This window comes from Lynx canadensis, chromosome B2 (genome assembly GCF_007474595.2).
Source record: "Lynx canadensis isolate LIC74 chromosome B2, mLynCan4.pri.v2, whole genome shotgun sequence".
In the NCBI taxonomy this organism is placed as follows: domain Eukaryota; kingdom Metazoa; phylum Chordata; class Mammalia; order Carnivora; family Felidae; genus Lynx; species Lynx canadensis.
Window position 1 is genome coordinate 143,300,287 of NC_044307.1, and position 18,707 is coordinate 143,318,993.

The window sequence follows — 18,707 nt, forward strand, 5'->3', positions numbered from 1 at the left end:
GGCCAGCATTATCCTGATTCCACAACCAGACAAAGACATCACTAAAAAAGAAAACTACAGGCCAATATCCCTGATGAACATGGATGCAAAAATTCTCAACAAAATACTAGCAAATCGAATCCAACAGTACATTAAAAGAATCATTCATCATGATCAAGTGGGATTTATTCCTGGCTGCAAGGATGGTTCAAGATTTGCATTAATAAAAGTAAGGGTAAGAACCATATGATCCTCTCAAAAGATGCAGAAAAGCATTTGACAGAGTACAATATCCATTCATGATAAAGACTCAACAAAGTAGGTTTAGAGGGAACATAATAAAAAGCCACATCCTCATCCTCAATGAGGAAAACCTGGAAGGTTTTTCCCTAAGGTCAGGAACAAGACAGATGTCCACTCTCACCATTGTTATTTAATATAGTACTGGAGAAGTCCTAGCCTCAGCAGTCAGACAACAAAAGAAGTAAAAGGCATCCAGATCGACAAGGAAGATGTCAAACTCTTACTATTTGCAGATGACATGATATTCTATATGGAAAACCCAAAAGACACTACCACAAAATTGCTGGAACTGATACATGAGTTCAGTAATGTCACAGGATACAAAATCTGTACAGAAACCTGTTGCATTTCTATGCACCAATAATGAGCAGCAGAAAGGGAAATCAAGGAATTGATCCTATTTACAATTGCAAGCAAAAACCTAATATAACTAGGAATAAATCTAACTAAAGAGGCAAAAAATCTATACTCTGAAAAATTATAAAACACTGATGAAAGAAAGTGAAGATGATAGAAAGAAATGGAAAAACTTTCCATGCTCATGAATTGGAAGAACAAATATTGTTAAAATGTCTGTACTACCCAATGCATTCTACACATTTAATGCAATCCCTAGCAAAATACCACAACCATTTTTCACAGAGCTAGAACAAACCATCCTAAAACTGGTGTGGAACCACATAGCAAAGCAGTCTTGAAAGAGAAAAGAAAAGCCAGAGGCATCACTTCAAAACTGTAGTCATCAAGGCAGTATGGTTCTGGCATAAAAACATACATCGATCAATGGAACAGAGTAGAAAACCCAGAAATGAACCCGTAACTATATGGTCAACTAATCTTTGATGAAGAAGAAAGACTATCCAGTGGAGAAAAGACAGTCTCTTCAACAAATGGTGCTGGGAAAACTGGGCAGCTACATGCAGAAGAATGAAACTGGACCACTTTCTTACACCATACACAAAAATAAACCCAAAATAGATGAAAGACCTAACTGTGAGACAGGAAGACATCAAAATCCTAGAGGAGAACCCCTTTGACCTTGGCTGGGGCAACTCCTTACTAGACATATCACCAGAGGCAAGGGAAGCAGAAGCAAAAGTGAACTATTGGGACTTCATCAAGATAAAAAGCTTCTGCACAGTGAAGGAAATGATCAACAAAACTAAAAGGCTTCAGAATGGGTGAATATATTTGCAAATGACATCTGATTAAGGGTTAGTATCCAAAATATAAATATAAATAAAGAACTTATCAAACTCAACACCCAAAAAACAAATAATCCAGTGAAGAAATGAGCAAAGGACATGAATAGACACTTCTCCAAAGAAGACATCCAGATGGCTAACAGACACATGAAAAGATGCTCAACATCACTTATTATCAGGGAAAAGCAAACCAAAACTACAATGAGATATCACCTCACACCTGTCAGAATGGCTAAAACTAACAATACAGAAAACAACAGGTGTTGGTGAGGATGTGGATAAAGGGGAACCTTCCTACACTCTTGGATGGAATGTAAACTGGTGAGGCCAGTCTGGAAAACAGTGTGAAGATTCCTCAGAAAGTTAAAAATAGGGGTGCCTGGGTGGCTCAGTTGGTTAAATGTCTGACCTCAGGTCAGGTCACAGTCTCATGGTTCATGGGTTTGAACCCTACGTCAGGCTCTGTGCTGACAGCTCAGAGCCTGGAGCCTGCTTCAGATTCTGTGTCTCGCTCTATCTGCGCCTCCTCCACTCATGCTCTGTCTCTCTCTGTCTCTCAAAAGTGAATAAACGTTAAAAAATTTTTTTAAAAGTTACAAATAGGTCTACCCTACAGTCCAGCAATTGCACGAGTAGGTATTTGCCTAAAGGATACAAAAATACTGATTAAAAGGGATACGTACACCCCAATGTTTATAGCAGCACTATCAACAATAGCCAAATTATGGAAAGAGTCCAAATGTCCGTTGCATGGTGAATGAATAAAGAAGATGTGGAGTGTGTGTGTATATATACATATGTATGATATACATACATATATATATGTATATGTATATATATGTGTGTGTGTGTGTATATATATTCCACACACACAGTGGAATACTACTCATTTACCATTACCATTTGCAAAAACATAGATGGAACTAGAGTACATTGTGCTAAGTGAAATAAATCCATCAAAGAAAGACAAATACCATATGATTTTAATCATATGTGGAATTTAAGAAACAAAACAGATGAAATAGGGGGTATAAAAAAGAGAGGCAAACCTGAAAACAGACTCTTAACTATAGAGAACAAACTGAGGGTTGCTGGAGGGGAGGTGGGAAAGGGGATGGGTTAAATTGGTGATGGGTATTACGGAGGGCACTTGTTGTGATAAGCACTGGGTGTTGTATATAAGTGAATCACTTATTCTACACCAGAATCTACATGAATCACTAAATTCTACACTGGAAACTAATATTACACTGTATGTAACTAATTGGAATTTAAATAAAACTTTAAAAGAAAAAATATATGGTACTTTAAATGTATTTTCTGTTCCTTATGATTTGGTTAATAACATTTTCTCTAGCTCACTAGATTGCAAAAATACAGTATATAATAGGTAAAACATACAAAATATGTATTAATTGACTGCTTTTGCTATTGATAAGGCTTCTGGTCAGTAGTAGGCTATTAGTAGTTAAGTTTGGGGGAAGTCAAAGTTACACATGGATTTTCAGCTTTGCAGGGCATCAGCAACCCCTAAGCTCTTAGTTGCTCAGAGGTCAACTGTATTGTGAAAGGATCACCGCAATAAGTCTAGGTAACATCTGGGGAATTTTCTTTTTCACAAATGGTGCTGAAACAATTGCATATCTGTATTTAAAAACAAAAACAAAACAAAACAAAAAACCACCTTGATTCTGACCTCATACTCTACATAAAAATTAACTGTAAGTAAATCACAGATATAAATGTAAAAACTAAACTTCTCTGTAAACCTTGGGTTTGAAACCTTGGATTAAGTAAAGATTCAATGGATTGAACACAAAAAGCATGAACCATGAAAGAAAAAAAAAATTGACACTGGACTTCATCAAAATTTAAGATTTTCACTTTTTGAAAGATACCATTAAGCAAATGAAAAGGCAAGCCACAGAGTAAGAGAAATTATTTTCAGCACACATATCTTATAAAGGATTGTATATAGAATTTTTATAACAAAATAAGGTTGGAAGCTTATATATATCCATATGTATGTAGACATATTGTATACATCTATGTGAGTATTCATACATACACATAGCACATATGGATGAGTGGATGGGGAATACGTACACATAGCAAGGAATTTGAACAGACATGTCCCTAAAGATGATGTGCAAATGATCAATAAGAACATGAAATGATACTCACCATGACTACATTGGAGAAATGCAAATTAGGAACAGCGTCCTACCACTGCATACTTACTAGAATAGCTAAAACAAAAGAGACTGACAACACCATGTGCTGGTGAGGAGCGAACCTACTAATGCTCTCATACACTGTTGCAGGTTGTGTAAAATGGCATAACCACTTTGGAAAATAATTTAGTAGTTTCTTATGCATTTAAACATGCTTACCATATGATCTAGCAATTAATTCCACTCTCAGGTATTCACTCAGGAGAAATGAAACCACGCATCTACCAAAGGTCTTACACATGCATGTTCATAGCAGTTTTATAGTAGCCAAATACTGGAAGCAAGCTAAATGCCTGGCAATTTGGGTGGATAAATAAGTTGTGGTATATTTATATAATGAAATACTACTCTTCATGAAAAGGAATGAACTGCCGATGCACACAAGGATTTAGAATACTCTTAAACTATTGTACTGAGTAAAGGCAGCCATACACAAAAGTGAGCATACTATACAGTTCCCTTCATGTAAAATTCAAGAAGAAGCAACTAGTGAGAGAAATTAGATCACTGGTTGCCTTGAACCAAGGATGAGCATAGGAGATTGACTGCTGAGAACTTTATTTAATGTATACAAATTATAGCTCAATGAAGTTGATTTTTAAAAAGATAATAAATACTATCAGCAGCTACTTGCCAACAATTTGGAAAACTTACATGAACTGGAAAAGTTTTTTTTAGTAATTCAATAGAACTGACTCAAGAGGAAGTAAAAAGCTTAACAGCTTGACTTGTACTAAAACTACTGAGTACATTGAAGCAATGGTTAAAAATCTTCCCACAAAAAAATTCAGATGCATAGGCATGTTATACCCAACTTGCATGCAATAGGTTATCCCAGTTTATATAAATTGTTCCAGGCAGTGGAAAAGGAAGGAGTACTTACTGTCCAACTCATTCGGAGAGATCAACATAACTTTGAGAAATCCAGATACAAAGACATTATCAAAAGGAAATCATAAGTTTGTTTCACTCATGAATACAGCTGTAGAAATTCTGAACTCATCAGTAAATCAACTTCAACTGTGTGTATCAAAGACAATACTTCATCTCCAGGTTGGGCTAGTTGTAGGCATGCAAGGGTAGTATAATTTGAGGAAGTCAGTAGAAGCAATTTACTTCATTAATAGATTAAAAGATTTTTTAAATGGGCTTATTTGAATAAATACAATGAACGCATCAAACAACACCCAAGTATGTGTAATTTTTCCAGTTAAATTATCATTATTTTTTTACTTTAGAGAGAGTCTCGAGAGAGCATGAGCAAGGGAGAGGGGTAGAGGGAAAGAGAGAGAATCTTAAGCAGATCCACGCTTAGCGTGGAGTCCGATACAGGGTTTGATCCCATGACCCTGGGATCGTGACCTGAGGCAAAATCAAGAGTCAGATGCTCAGCCGACTGAGCCACCCAGGCACCCCTAAGTTATTTTTTCATTTTGATTAAGGGAATATTATTAGCAAGGCTGAGGACGGTATATAACCAAAAACTGAGAACTTTCCTATTTTGATAGGTGACCCAGAGACACTAATGGCAAATCTGTTACCATAGGTGGGAGACCATAGAACAATGGTAAAAAGCAAGGACACTGGATCCATACAACCCTGGGTCATCCTTAACACTGCCATTCACCTTGTGTATGATCAAGGATAAGTTACTTATCCCCTCTGTGTCTGTTTTCTCTGGAAAATGGGCATGATAATCCCTCCCATGAACAAAGCTTGAAGAATTAACATGTGTGAAACACTTAGCTCTTCACTGACACTTGCTTTTCAAATGAGGTCTTTTGTATTATATGTTAGTGTTACAGTACATATGATGTATTTATGCACTGTTCTCTTTAAGACCATCTAACTCTTAGCCAAAGGCTAAGTTAATGACTATAGCCTTTGCTAAAAGTGCTTTCCCTTTCAGATTAATTGACATCTTGTGTCTATGTGTGTCTCAAAGGTGAGTGATTTCACATGGAGCCACGATGGAACTCAAGCACTTATTTCATATCGAGATGGGTTTGTCCTGGTTGGTTCTGTCAGCGGACAAAGACACTGGTCATCTGAGATAAACCTGGAGAGTCAAATCACATGTGGCATATGGACTCCTGATGACCAACAGGTAAAGCCTCTTGATTATGGGTGTGTAAGGAATGTTAAAACCATGTGAGCTGAGGAGGAAATGAATTGATTGCATACAGTCATATAGGGAAGGGAATGGGGAGGGGGAAGCTGACTCAGAAGCCTCTTAAAGAATCACGAAGGTAAACAACAGTGAATGTGTCCGGGTAAAAATTAAAACTTTAAGTGAACCATAGATGGGAGAAATAATATTTCCCACCAAATGGTAAACACTGAGTTAACATTTTAATTATGGAAAATATTCATACAGATGTACTTTTTAATGTTTTTATTTATTCTTGAGAGAGGGAGGGAGAGAGAGCAAGAGCAGGGGAGGGGCAGAGAGAGAGAGGGAGACACAGAATCCGAAGCAGGCTCCAAGCTCCAAGCTGTCAGCAGAGAGCCCAACGCGGGGCGCAAACTCACAAAGCATGAGCTCATGACCTGAGCTGAAGTTGACGTTTAACAAACTGAGCCACCCAGGCGCCCCCAGATGTACTTTTAAATCTGTGTAAATAGCCAGTTGGTAAATGGATAATGGGCATAATGATTCACAAAAGAAGTTCAACTAGTCAGTAATCATATGGTGGAAAAATATACATTTTCAGGAAAAAAATGCAAAATAACATAGGAAATAGTTTCACTTATTAGCAAAAAAATAATAAAATGGTACAGGTGATTTCCTGGTTAATGATAAGAGTTCAGTTAAAGGATTCTTACCATTGCTGGTAATAATGTCTATTACCTTTAGGGAAGGAATTTGGCAGAATATGTCAGAAGTCTAAAAAAATTATTGTCCACTTTGACCTGGTAATATACTTTAGGAATTTATCTAAAAACAAAAAGGAAGAAAATAAAAGTTACAGTCATTAAAACATTATTTGTGATAGTAAAAATTTGGCAACAGCCTACTTGTCTAAAAATAGACTGGGTAAGTAAACTGTGGTATTACCACTTAAAGGATTATACAGTTTAAGTTCAGGAAATTATGGATTGTGGTTACAAAGACAGTGTAATAATCTGGAAGAGTTCTTATGATATAATGTTGAGGGGAAAAATCAGGATATGAAATGGTGTGTGTGGTATAAGATTACCACGTCATTAAACAACCAAAAGAAACCCATCCATTTACTTAAAAGACCTGAAAGGAAACAAAACGCCACAGGTAGGTTGTTTTATAGTGATGAGCTTTGGGGTCATTTTCTAAAATTCGTTTTAAAACCCATTTTAAAATTTTCTTTAATGTGTCTGTTTTACTTTCATGATGAAATAATATAGAATAACCTAATAAAATTATATATTGATAATTCATTTTTTTTAACGTTTATTTCATTTTGAGAGTGAGGGCATGTACGTGCACACGAGCGGGAAAGGGGCAAAGAGAGAGAAGAGGGAGGATCCCAAGCAGGCTCTGCACTGTCAGGACAGAGCCCGATGTGAGATCCTGACCTGAGCCGAAATCAAGAACAGACACTTAACTGACTGAGACAGTGAGGCACCTCTGATAATTCATTTTTAAATAAAAAATAATAATAATTTATTTTTTACAAATGGTGCTGGAGGTCAGCTCCAGCAACCAGGGGTTCCCGAAGGACGAACGGCGTCGGTGAAAATAAAACAAAACTAAAATAAAAACAAAAAATAAAAATGGACACAGACAACAGCAGTGTGTTCAACTGACCGATTTATTGTAGCAAACTTGGCGTTATATTTGCTAGTGATTTCCCTGTGGCATATGTCATCTATGTTTTTCTAACATTACCTAACTTTGAAAATGTTCCTATGTGTAATCAACCTTTAAGAAATAACATGGCGATTTCCCCCTAATTTTCCCGCATACCCTTTGATTATTGATTAATTTCTTACATTATTCCATTATGCATCTGTGTTTATCTATAATCTACAAAGCATTTGCTTTGCTGTTCTCGTGAAAGGCCCTCCATTTCTCAACACCTCAAGTGGAACAGTTACAGGGACATGACCTCCTAACCACATGAGGCCAGAACAATGTGTTTGCCTCGGTCCGAGGTGCCAGAAAGGGGCCGAAAAAGCCTTAGAAACCCATGCCTCATACATTCTCAGAGAGACAGTGCACCTAGGAATTAATGAACCATTCTATACCTTAACCGACTAGGTTCAGTCATCATCTGGAATGCCTCTGGGGGGCCAGGTGGGCCTAGGGGTTGAAGTCACCTGTGCCCAGAGATACACTCCTTAGTTGCTGGAGTGAGGCTTTCAAATCCATATGTGTCTCCTTTATAGTCCCTCTTTGCTGGCAAATGCATGAGACTATCCTTCCTGTAAGTAGAGGAGTCTCCATAGGGGATGGCAAGGGCTAAACGTAAGGCCGCACAATTTCTTGCGGAACCTCATCTTCTTCCCTAATGGTTCTTTTCCCAGGGGGCCTGCCGAGGGCAATTCCCCAACAGACCATACCCCACGTACTTTAATAAGGCCAAATTACCTAAAAGCAGGAGTACAAGAAGCTTCACTGTCGGCGGGCTGCCCTGCAGTCACCAATCCGTCCACAGCCAGGGCCCTGCCACTCAGGCTGGGATAGCTCGGCTTCCAACAAAAGGGAAAAGCTTTGTAAATACAAAGCTTGTGTTTTCCAAATACAGCAAAATCCATAAAGTGCCAGGACATTTCATAGCAGAGATTTTAGTTTAATGTTGATAAAAGCAAGCATTAGTATAATAAGGAACGATAACTTTCAGTTTTGAGTCTTATTTCTTTTCGTTCTTTTTTTTTAACTGAATTGCTCTCTACTAATCACTAAACATTTCTTGCTTCCATTTTTTTTTTCAAATAAAAATGGTCAATATTTTTTTCTTTCTTCTCAAAATGACTATTATGGGAGCTACAAAGAAATAGTTTCAACACATTTCTTCCACGCCCCCCCCCCCACCAGTCTCCTAATTATCCAGAGGCATATGTGTGTGTCTGTATGAAGCACTTGAATTTATTGTGCCCTTGTGGTTTTGTAGGTTTTTACTGCTCCTGGAATCAGCTGAAGAAGCCTGCTGCAGCCCACTCAGCAGCCTTGCACAGACACCCCTCCCTGCACCTCTCCTCCTCTGTTCAGGGTAGGGGGGGTGGTGAATTATTTCCTGCCTGTTTCCCAGGGCTTTTGTAATGATCAAATGAGGGAACAGATGTGAAAGTACTTAAAAATATGTAAGTGGAAGTCTTGGCTTTGCATTCTTCCCTTGCCTATAGGGGTGGAACCTGGGAGGCTCATGTCATAGTCCCCTGATGAGCTGTGTCTGCCAGTATCCCTAACAGACAGCATACAGGGAATGTGACAGTCACAGGACCCAGACGTGCTGGGGACACGGTGGGTGAGACTTGGCACCTGCCTTTGAGATGGTGGGGGCCAGATGAGACAGACCCACAAACATCCTGTGCTCTGTCCTGACAAAGTTACCTATGTAGCAGGCAGCATGGTGTCATGGGCATGAAGGGGGCAGCTGGGCTACAGTTTTAATTTTTTTTAATGTTTGTTTATTTTTGAGAAAGAGAGAGAGAAAGAAAACATGAGTGGGGGAGGGGCAGAGAGAGAGGGAGACAGAATCCAAAGCAGGTTCCAGGCTCTGAGCTGTGTCAGCACAGAGCCCCACATGGGGCTCGAACTCATGAACCAGGAGATCAAGACCTGAGCTCAAGTCGGATGCTTAACCAACCGAGCCACCCAGGCGCCCCATGGACTGCAGCTTAAAGCCAGGCTAAGACACTTGGGCTTGGCTCTGTAGACCTGTCTGTAGGACCAGAGCGTGACTTAGGCCCGTGTTTGGTCTCCTGGTCCACAAGCTCTCTCTGAAGGATTGCGTTTACCGGTTCTGTATTTGGCCTGATGGGTGGGATTTCACTCAGGAAAGTGCTGCACTTGCTACCTCTCAGAAAGGTTGCAGACCACTGAAGCAACAAGGGTCCTTGTAAGAATTGAAAAGGGCGAAGAGATATATGGGGTACTCCATCAATCACATTTGAACTGAGACATAGAAAAATAAAATTCCTTCCTCCATGTTTGTCACTCTTTCATATCTCTTGCTCGGTTTGAAAATTATTAATGAAAAAAGACAATTTGTAATGTAGTGTCCTGAGCTCTTACATTGGGAGTTGGTGTTTAAAGCTCTGCCTCCTCCAACTCAGGGTGTGTCTTCCCTTCTCCTGGAGAACCTCCTGCACTTCATGTAGAGTAAAACACCATCCAGGATGAAGCTGCCTCCTCACATCTTGAGATAGTTCTAATCATACAGGATTTTAGGCTGCTTCCTAACTTTTTAAAATAAAAGGAGTACTATTTTACAAGTGAGTTAGATAAGAGTCTAGCTGTTTTCCTACTTGTGTATTTTCCTTTTTATATATATGTGTGTGTGTGTGTGTGTGTGTGTGTGTGTGTGTGTGTGTATTTTAATGTTTGTTTATTTTTGAAAGGGACAGAGAGAGCATGAGCAGGGGAGGGGTAGAGAGAGAGGGAGAAGGAGAGGGAGAGAATCCCAAGCAGGTTCCACGCTGTCAGCACAGAGCCCAACGTGGGGCTTGAACTCATGAGGTGTGAGATGATGACCCAAGCTGAAACCAAGAGTCGGACACTTAACTGACTGAGCCACTCAGGTGCCCAACACTTTTGGGGTTTATAGACTAAATCCTAGATGGAAATTGGCAACCCTTTTCCTGGAAAAATGTGCATGTGCACATAACATGATTATATGTGTCACTTTGCATAGAATGTTGGGTGGGAGCTCATAGGATTCCATTCATAAACTGACCCCTTTACATCCTGATCTAGACAGTTTAGAGGTGACCTTTGGGATAATCCTTCCCGGCTTTCTGTTATTCATATATTCAAACATTACAGAAAATTGAGAGAATATACTTGCCTTAAATTCAGCAACTAATATTTTGCCATATTTATGTATGCTCTCCTCCTCTTCCTCTGCCTGCCTTCCATTCTCCCTCTCTCTTCATACATGCACACATTTTTTGTAGTACTGTTTTTGAACATCAGTTATAGACATTATGACACGTCACCCCAAAACATTTCAATATGCTTGTCCTAAGAATAAGTTCATTCTCCTACATTTTAACCCCCAGGAAATTAGCAGTGATATTAGCTGGTACCCAGGCGCTCTTCATAGCTCTCTAATTGTTACAAGAATGAGTTTTGTAGGTTTTTTCCTTTTTTTTAATTTATTTTTTTTTGTTATTTAGAACCAAGATCTAAGTTGTATACAGCAATTGTTTATTATGTCTCGAGTCTAGAAAAGTTTCCTCTTTTTTTCTTTTTTAAATGACATTGCCTTTCTAACAAGTTTAGTGTGGTTACCTTGTAGAATATTCCACACTCTGGACTTGCACAGTTGTTTACCCATAGTATCATTTAATTTCTACTGGCCTCTGTATTTTCTATCAATGGGAAGTTAGGTTGAGATTAAATTTGGATTAAATAGTTTTGGTAAGAATAGTTAATAGGTGATACCTTATCATTTACACTGAGCCACATTAAGAAGTGTATAATGTCATGTTATCCCACTGAGGGTTGCTGATTCTGATGGAACCTTTGTAAAAACAAGACTAGTTTTTCATAGCATGTTCTTAATTTCATCTATACTTACAGCGATTTTTTTTTTTCCCAAGTGATGTGTTTCATTTTAGGCTAAAATTTATCTTCCATTAAATTGCAAGAAGGAAATATGATCCTACTTGTAGTTTATATAGTAGGTAAAGACTGTCTTAGTCTCCTCAGGCTGTTGTAACAATTCTGCTGGCTGGAGGGCTTAAGCAACAGACATTTCTCTCTCACAGTTCCAGAGGATGGAAGTTCAAGATCAGGCGTTGGCAGGTCTGGTTTCTCATGAAGCCTCTCTCCTTGGCTTGCAGGTGGCCACCATCTTTCTGTGACCTCATGTGACCTTTCCTGTGTATGCTCATCCCTGGTATCTCTTCCTTTTTGTATAAGGACACCAGTCGCACTGGTTTTCGGCCCTATCCCTATGACCTCATTTAACCTTAATTACCTTACCTTTTTACAGGCTGTGTCTCCAAATACTGTCACATTAGAGATTAAGCCTTCAGTATATGAATTTTGAGTAGGATACAAACATTCAGTTCTTAACGGCCTCATAAAAAATATGAGTTGTCAAAAAATATTTTGAAGAATAGAAAATTCACAGAAAAGACACATAAATTCAGCTTGATAAACTTGAGATGTATTTATAAATAGAACAGTATTTGTAGGGCTTGGGAGAAACAACAAATGGTGTAAATAGAAAATGTCAGAGGAATAAATATAAATATGGGGAAAGAATATCTGTGGGTCCCAAGTTGGTCAAGAATAATGCAGCAGTGAAGCTTTTGCCATTACTAAGAAACACCCAGCATCACAACAGAGTGCTGTAGGAGGAGGATGCTTGGTCCCCTGTACATTCTCCAGGGGTCTAGGGGAACACCATGCCTCTTGATACAGGAAACTGCTTTGAAACATACACACTCACATGTATCCATCCTGTATTCTTTGAGTCTTAGGTGAACATGAGTTCACTTTGAGAGCCTTTGAACCAGAAAAAGTTGTTGAGAAGTTGAGGTACATTTCCATCAGGAAAGGTGGAGATGCCAGCACGTGATCCAGTGTGTGTGGGCATGAGCTAGGCTCTCCTAGAACAGTGAACATCCGGTGGCTCTGTGTCCATGGAAGATGGGATGGAAGGAAAAATCCTCAGACTCTCATCTCAGGAATTTAGGTTGGATGAGGAAGAGTTTTGTGGTTCCTGTTCTGAGTGAAAGGGCACACCTAAACTACAGGAAGAAAGCTCTAGTTCCCACCCCTCTTGGGAGAACACCTCACGAGAAGAAAGCTCCCCAGAACCCCTCTGCCATGGGCACAAGGAGGCCTGCAGAGAACTACTTTTTAGGCTAGTGGTTCGTTTTTCTCTTTCTGGGTCTCCCTTCTCTACCACAGCTCCTGTAGTTTGATGTGTGAACCATTTGGATTTATTTTAAGGGGATCCCAAGGCATGGAAACTGTGTACATGTTAGGGAAGTTAGCAATACTCCTTGTCACTCACAGTGCAGTCCCCAGATCAGATGCCGTGTAGTTCATCTAGTGCCCACTTCGGCAGCACACATACTAAAATTGGAATGATCCAGAGTGGATTAGCATGACCTCTGTGCAAGGATAACATACAAATGCATGTGGGTCGTCCGGGCCTTGCAGCTTCCTCCCTGACTCGGTGGTCCTTTTCAGGGATCTCAGTCCTCGACTGTTGGCCTTTCTTTCCAGCTGCTCCTGCTTTCTGCTCTGACAGAGCTGTCTCTCTCCCCAGGCCCCCAGAGCCACAGAATCCTTGCCCCATGTGAAGCCTGTCCTCCAAGCAGCCTGGGGCTTCACTTTGCCCCCTCCCACACTGTCCTCTCCAACTCTGACCGAGGCGTCTGTGACCCCAGTCCGCATTTCCAGGCCTCACTCATGCTTTCTGGACACTGCTCTCCCCCAGCCTACAGCGAGGCCTGGGTTGTCACATCCACACCCCCACACCCTGCTCCTGGAAGCCCTCCTGCGCTCATTCCTCCTCACCTGGTCCACTTGTCTAGGGCTCCAACATGGGGTTTTTCCCTTTTTCTCTCCTTTGGGCTGATTTCTCCCACTGCCACGGCCTGTCAGCTCCCACCTGAGTATGCAGGCTCCCCGAGCTGCGTTCTGTGTGCACCGTCTGTCCCTCCCGCTGAGCTGGCTGCCTGCCTGGACCCCACTTAATCCAGCGCGGGCCCCGCTTAGCACGGCAGTCTTCTTCCCTGCCCTCTCTTCTGTTGCTGACCACTCACACTGGACTTGCCCTCCTCCTTGGCTTCAGCCTCCTCTTGGTCACCAAGGCCTGGTGATTCCACTTCTTAAATACTTCCGTGTCAGGGATGGTTTATTTGTATTTACATGTTAAAGATGGTTATGTTCAAACCAGCTCAAGTGCAGGTGTCTAAGCTCTCACACACCTTGCACTCTGTAACAGGACTGCTCGATTTGGTGACTTACAGGTTCTTCCCACTGTCCCTCTTCTCCAGCTTTGTTCCCTGGCTGGTTCCCTCTGTTCCTCGGTGGCTCATTCTGCCGCACTGGGCTGCCTCCTTCCTGGTTCCCGTGTGGTAAGGGAAGGAGTGACTTTTCAGGTTGTTGAAGTTATTGTTTGTTTGTTTATTTATTTATTGACTTACTTTTGAGAGACAGAGCATGAGTGGGGGAGGGGCAGAGAGAGAGGGAGACAGAATCTGAAGCAGGCTCCAGGGTCCGAGCTGTCAGCACAGAGCTTGACGCAGGGGCTCGAACTCACGAACCGCGAGATCATGACCTGAGCCAAAGTCGGACACTCAACTGACTGAACCACACAGCTGCCTCGTCTTTGAAGTTAAAGATCTCCCTTTGCCTGTAGCAGTGGCTTGCAGACTGTGGAGCTGCCTTCCTGAGGCAAGGGATGGAGGGGGCTCCTGGGAGGAGAGGGCAGGACCATTCTGCTTCTGTCTGTGTTAGATGCGAATTTGGGCTTGTGTCTTAACATTTTGTTTTTGAGGGAAAATCTATAAGATAAACATATGAGTCTGGTTCCTCTCTATACAATCTGGTCCCTTTCTAACTTTATGTTTACTAGCTTTTGTTAAATACCTGTAGTTTTTGTTGCTTATTTATTTTTTTAGAGAACACAAGCGCGGGAAGGGCAGAGGGAGAGGAAGAATCCCAAGCAAGCTCCACACAGTCAGCACGGAGCCTGACACATGACTCTATCCCACGACCCTGGGATCATGACCTGAGCACAAATCGAGTTGGATGCTCAACTGACTGAGCCACCCAGATGCCCCAAAGAGCTGTAGTTTTTAAAAGTCAAATAGTACTAGTAGGCTTATAATGAAAAAAGTTTAAAACACACAGGCACCTTTTAGTTCCCAGTGCTATCCTTCACACTTTGATTCCTATTCCCTCCCCTATTTCCCCTCCCCGAGTCCCACTCCAGTTTCAACTTTCTGACTCCCACTCCGATTCCCACTCCCCAATTCCTACTCTGCTTCTCACTCTGATTCCTGCTCCCCGTTTCCCACTCTCTGATTCCCACTCCCTAACTCCTGCTCCCGGATTCCCACTCCCTGTGGCAGGCACTTTTTATTTTGACTCTTTGTGTTTCTCTCCATATTTCTGAATTAAAGGCTTGTTCTGTCTGATCTTGACTGTTGAGCCTCAGGTGTTCTCTACTAACTTCCTACCTGGAAAATGAGAAGTTGGTTGTCTTGGAATACCCCTCTCTGTACACAGCCTTATTCTCTCCCGCGCCCCGCTTCCCTGCGTGCTCCTGTCTCCACAGTTGGTGGTCAGTGTTCCATGGTGAACATGGGATTCATAGACAATTGGCACATACAGCCAAGGTTGAATGGCTGCCTCGTGAGTCCTTGGCTTTGCCCACAGTTAGTAAAGTTGCCTTACTTACTGTTTATTTGTCTGGGTACCAATCAGATTAATCCCTACACTCTCCAAAATATTAGAAACCTTTCGGAATATATTCCACCACTCAGGAGATGGTTTTCTGGTGCTGTTCCTCCCGTGGCCCTTGGGCCCCCGTGCCAACAGCACAGCCAGTAGGTACCCTGGGCGTTGGTTCCCTTGTCTCCCCTGGTATGGGAGCCCCTATTTCCGGGATCATGCACTTTTATTTTGTGGTTTGGTGGTACCCTCTTTTGGTGGAACATGTCTTCTGGGTATTGGAAATTTTAAGACATTTGCTTTATATGTCTCCTCCCTTGTTTAGCTGGGACATGGCAATCCCTTTGCAACTCATTCTTTTAGCTCTTCGGTATTTTCTCTTTCTGGATATCTTACTACTCAGATATTGTCCTTCTAGATTGATGATCTGATTTTAATATCTTTTCTCTCCCAGTTTCTTTTCTTTGCCTGCTTATCCTATTTTCTGGGCAATATCTTCCAAGTTTTCTTTGACCTTCAAAAAATTAATGGTGTTTTTAATTTTTAAGAACTCTTTTTTGTTTTCTGGTTGTGCTTTAAAAAAAAGAGCATTGGGCTGCATGGGTGGCTCAGTTGGTTAAGCATCCGACTTCGGCTCAGGTCATGATCTCACAGTTTGTGGGTTCAGCCCCATATTGGGCTATGCTGACAGCACAGAGCCTGGAGCCCACTCTAAGTTCTGTGTCTCCCTCTCTCTCTGCCTCTCCCCCACTCACACTGTCTCTCTCTCTCTCAAAAATAAAACAAAACATTAAAAGAAAATTAAAAATAGCATCATATTCATATTTCACAGAGGATGAAACAATATAAAGATACTAATTGGAGATTCTGAAGTATCCCTCTGTATTCTTCACCATCTTTTTCCTTCAGGTTCTTTCTGGCTTTGTTTTGGCTGCTTTTTCATATTAGATGCTTTTCTCACATGTCTGGGTGGTCTTTGGTCATCTCATATTTTAGAGGTGGAGACTAAAAAATGACCTGGACACTGGGGTGCGGGGGTGGTGGTGCTGCTAAGTGATGGGCTTCACTGCGAGGCAGTGCCTGGGCCTGTCCTTCTGCACGTACCTTACCTAGTGACTGCGGTGGGCTCGTTTCTCACATTGAGTTGCCGGTGTTTTACTGTAGGCCCCTGAGCTGTGTGTGTGTCTGGCCCCTCGCCCTGGGCTTCCATTTAGCCCTTCCAGGGGATCAGACAATGTGCACCTGCTGTCTGTGTGGATGGGAGAAGACATGTGAAACTTTGCCTGTTCTTTCTCCGTACTTCCACCCTCACCTCCACCTGGGGAAGGGTCTCTGGCTTCCATGGCACAAATCAGCTTACTCCTTATCTTCTAACTTGCTGTGGGATTGGGCCTTTACTTGCTCTGGTCTGTTTGGTCACTCACCATGTGTCCATCTGCTGTCCAGTTTCTAGGTGTTGGCTTCTCTGCCTGCTGACCTCCTCTCTCCAGCTCTCTGTTAGAGTTTCACACTCATTACTGTCAATTAAGTGGGATTTGGGAAGGCATCCAGGCCATCATGTGACCTCTCTTAGCTCTGTGGCCGCCGTTCCCCTACATACTAGCCTCAGTGGGCTACTTTGGTTTCCTGAATTCGTATTGCTTTCTTGCCTTTGCACATGATGTTCCTTCTGCCCTTGCCCCTTGTCTGTCCAGGGAGGGTCCACCCATCCTTGAAGACTCTTCACAGTCTGCCCTTTCCTCTGCTCCCCACCCAGGCAGAGTTAGTCAGTCTGGCTCGCTAGCCAGGTGCTCCAGGAGCACCTCCTGTGTGCCAAGAGCACATTCTGTAACATTTTCCACATTCTGTAGTAACTGTTGGTTGGGTGTTTTCTTCCTTACCAGATGTGAGGGCAGGGACCACGCCTCATTCTTCCCTGTAGCCAGGCGTCCTCAGGGCAGTAGCTTCGGCAAGTAGGGAGTGAGGGAAGAATGCTTTGTGTGGAACTGCCAGCCTCTCTCCTCTCTGTGCCTGGAGACAGTGAAGTCCATGGCCTTGCCCAAGAAGTGCCATTTCCCTCCCATCCCCAACTACCACACACACGCATGAGAGAAATTCCTGGTTTGCCCTGCACATCCTGCCCCAGGAGCACCCAGCATTAGGTTTTCATTCATACTGTTTTATATAGAAAATACTGTTTTATGCAGGGGTTTTCACATCTGCCAGTATTGGTGTGGAGATTTCATTAGTTTTGGCTGATTAGATACAGGCATTTTTTATTTTCTCATTTTTCAGGATGTACGGTTATCCCTCCTTAAAAAAGCAGTTTGAATGGGGATCCTAATATCTGAATTCTTCCTACTCCAATCCAAAGCAGTTTCTGAATGTGAGTTGACAGTTTAATCCTAACGCATGGTATGGAAAGTCCAGCTCGGTGAGAATTGTTAGATATTAGGCTACCCTGCCAAGAAAATACACGTGATCTGCTGGGATGAAAGCGTTTGCAAGATGACTCTTTCTGTCTCCTGGCTTGGTGCCCTGCTGTGCTGCCTGAGGTCAGCAGGCTAGAACTGACGGCACCTTAGCAGATCACCTGCCCTAAGACTCGTTTCCCCCTTTTCGCCCTGTGTCCTGTCTGGCCCTTCTTACTCCACAGTAATGACAGTTTTTATACATCCTGAGCCAACAGCCTTTTTTGTGTTGTAATTCTGAAATTCTTCTCTTTATCTAGTGTGCCTGTTACGTATATCCATGATGAACATCCTAAATTATGTTTATAGCCACAAGAAGGAAACTGTAAGCCTCATTTCCTTTAATGAGGACACAATTCAGTGTTTTTTTAAAAAACCATAAAGTCAAATGCTTATTGTTCACCAATTTTGGTAGTACATATAATTAACTACTTCATAGAGTTTATCCAGACAACAAAAGATAACAAACCATGGTTAAATTGTATGGCAGAGGATATTGTGTGATGATTATGAACTTAGAAAATACATCATGAGCACAGTCCCATACAATAAAGGGGAGAGACCTAGAGCTTTAAAAACACATTTTCAGGACGCCTGGGTGGCTCAGTCGATTATGCATCTGACTCTTGATATTGGCTCAGGTCATGATTTCATGGTCATGTGATCAAGCCCCACATCAGGCTCCTTGCTGAGCATGGAGCCTGCTTGGGATTCTGTGTCTTCCCCGTCCCTCCCCCTACCCCGCTCGTGCTCACTTGCTCTCACATTCTCTCTCTCTCAAAATAAATGAACTTTAGAAAAGATAAAAATGTTTAAAAAACCACATTTTCTTCTCCAGAGTATATACAGATGGTCCCCAACTTAAAACAGTTTGACTTACGATACTTTGATTGTTAAAAATCTTTATTTACAGCTTCTGTCATTAACAGAGTTCCTATGTGTTGCATCTGTTTTTGTTTTTGTTTTTTTA

General features: G+C 41.7%; 1 protein-coding gene and 1 non-coding gene across 2 annotated transcripts in view; both read left to right on the forward strand.

Moving 5' to 3' along the window:
* The window catches only part of TULP4 (TUB like protein 4), a 242,614-nt gene that overhangs the window by 167,783 nt on the left and 56,124 nt on the right, over positions 1 to 18,707 (forward strand). Inside the window, 1 exon segment of the mRNA XM_030316699.1 lies at positions 5,667 to 5,828. Coding sequence (XP_030172559.1) covers positions 5,667 to 5,828 — 162 coding nt within the window.
* Positions 12,933 to 13,039, forward strand: LOC115515123. The gene has a single exon (XR_003969182.1). It is a non-coding gene; the product is annotated as a U6 spliceosomal RNA (small nuclear RNA).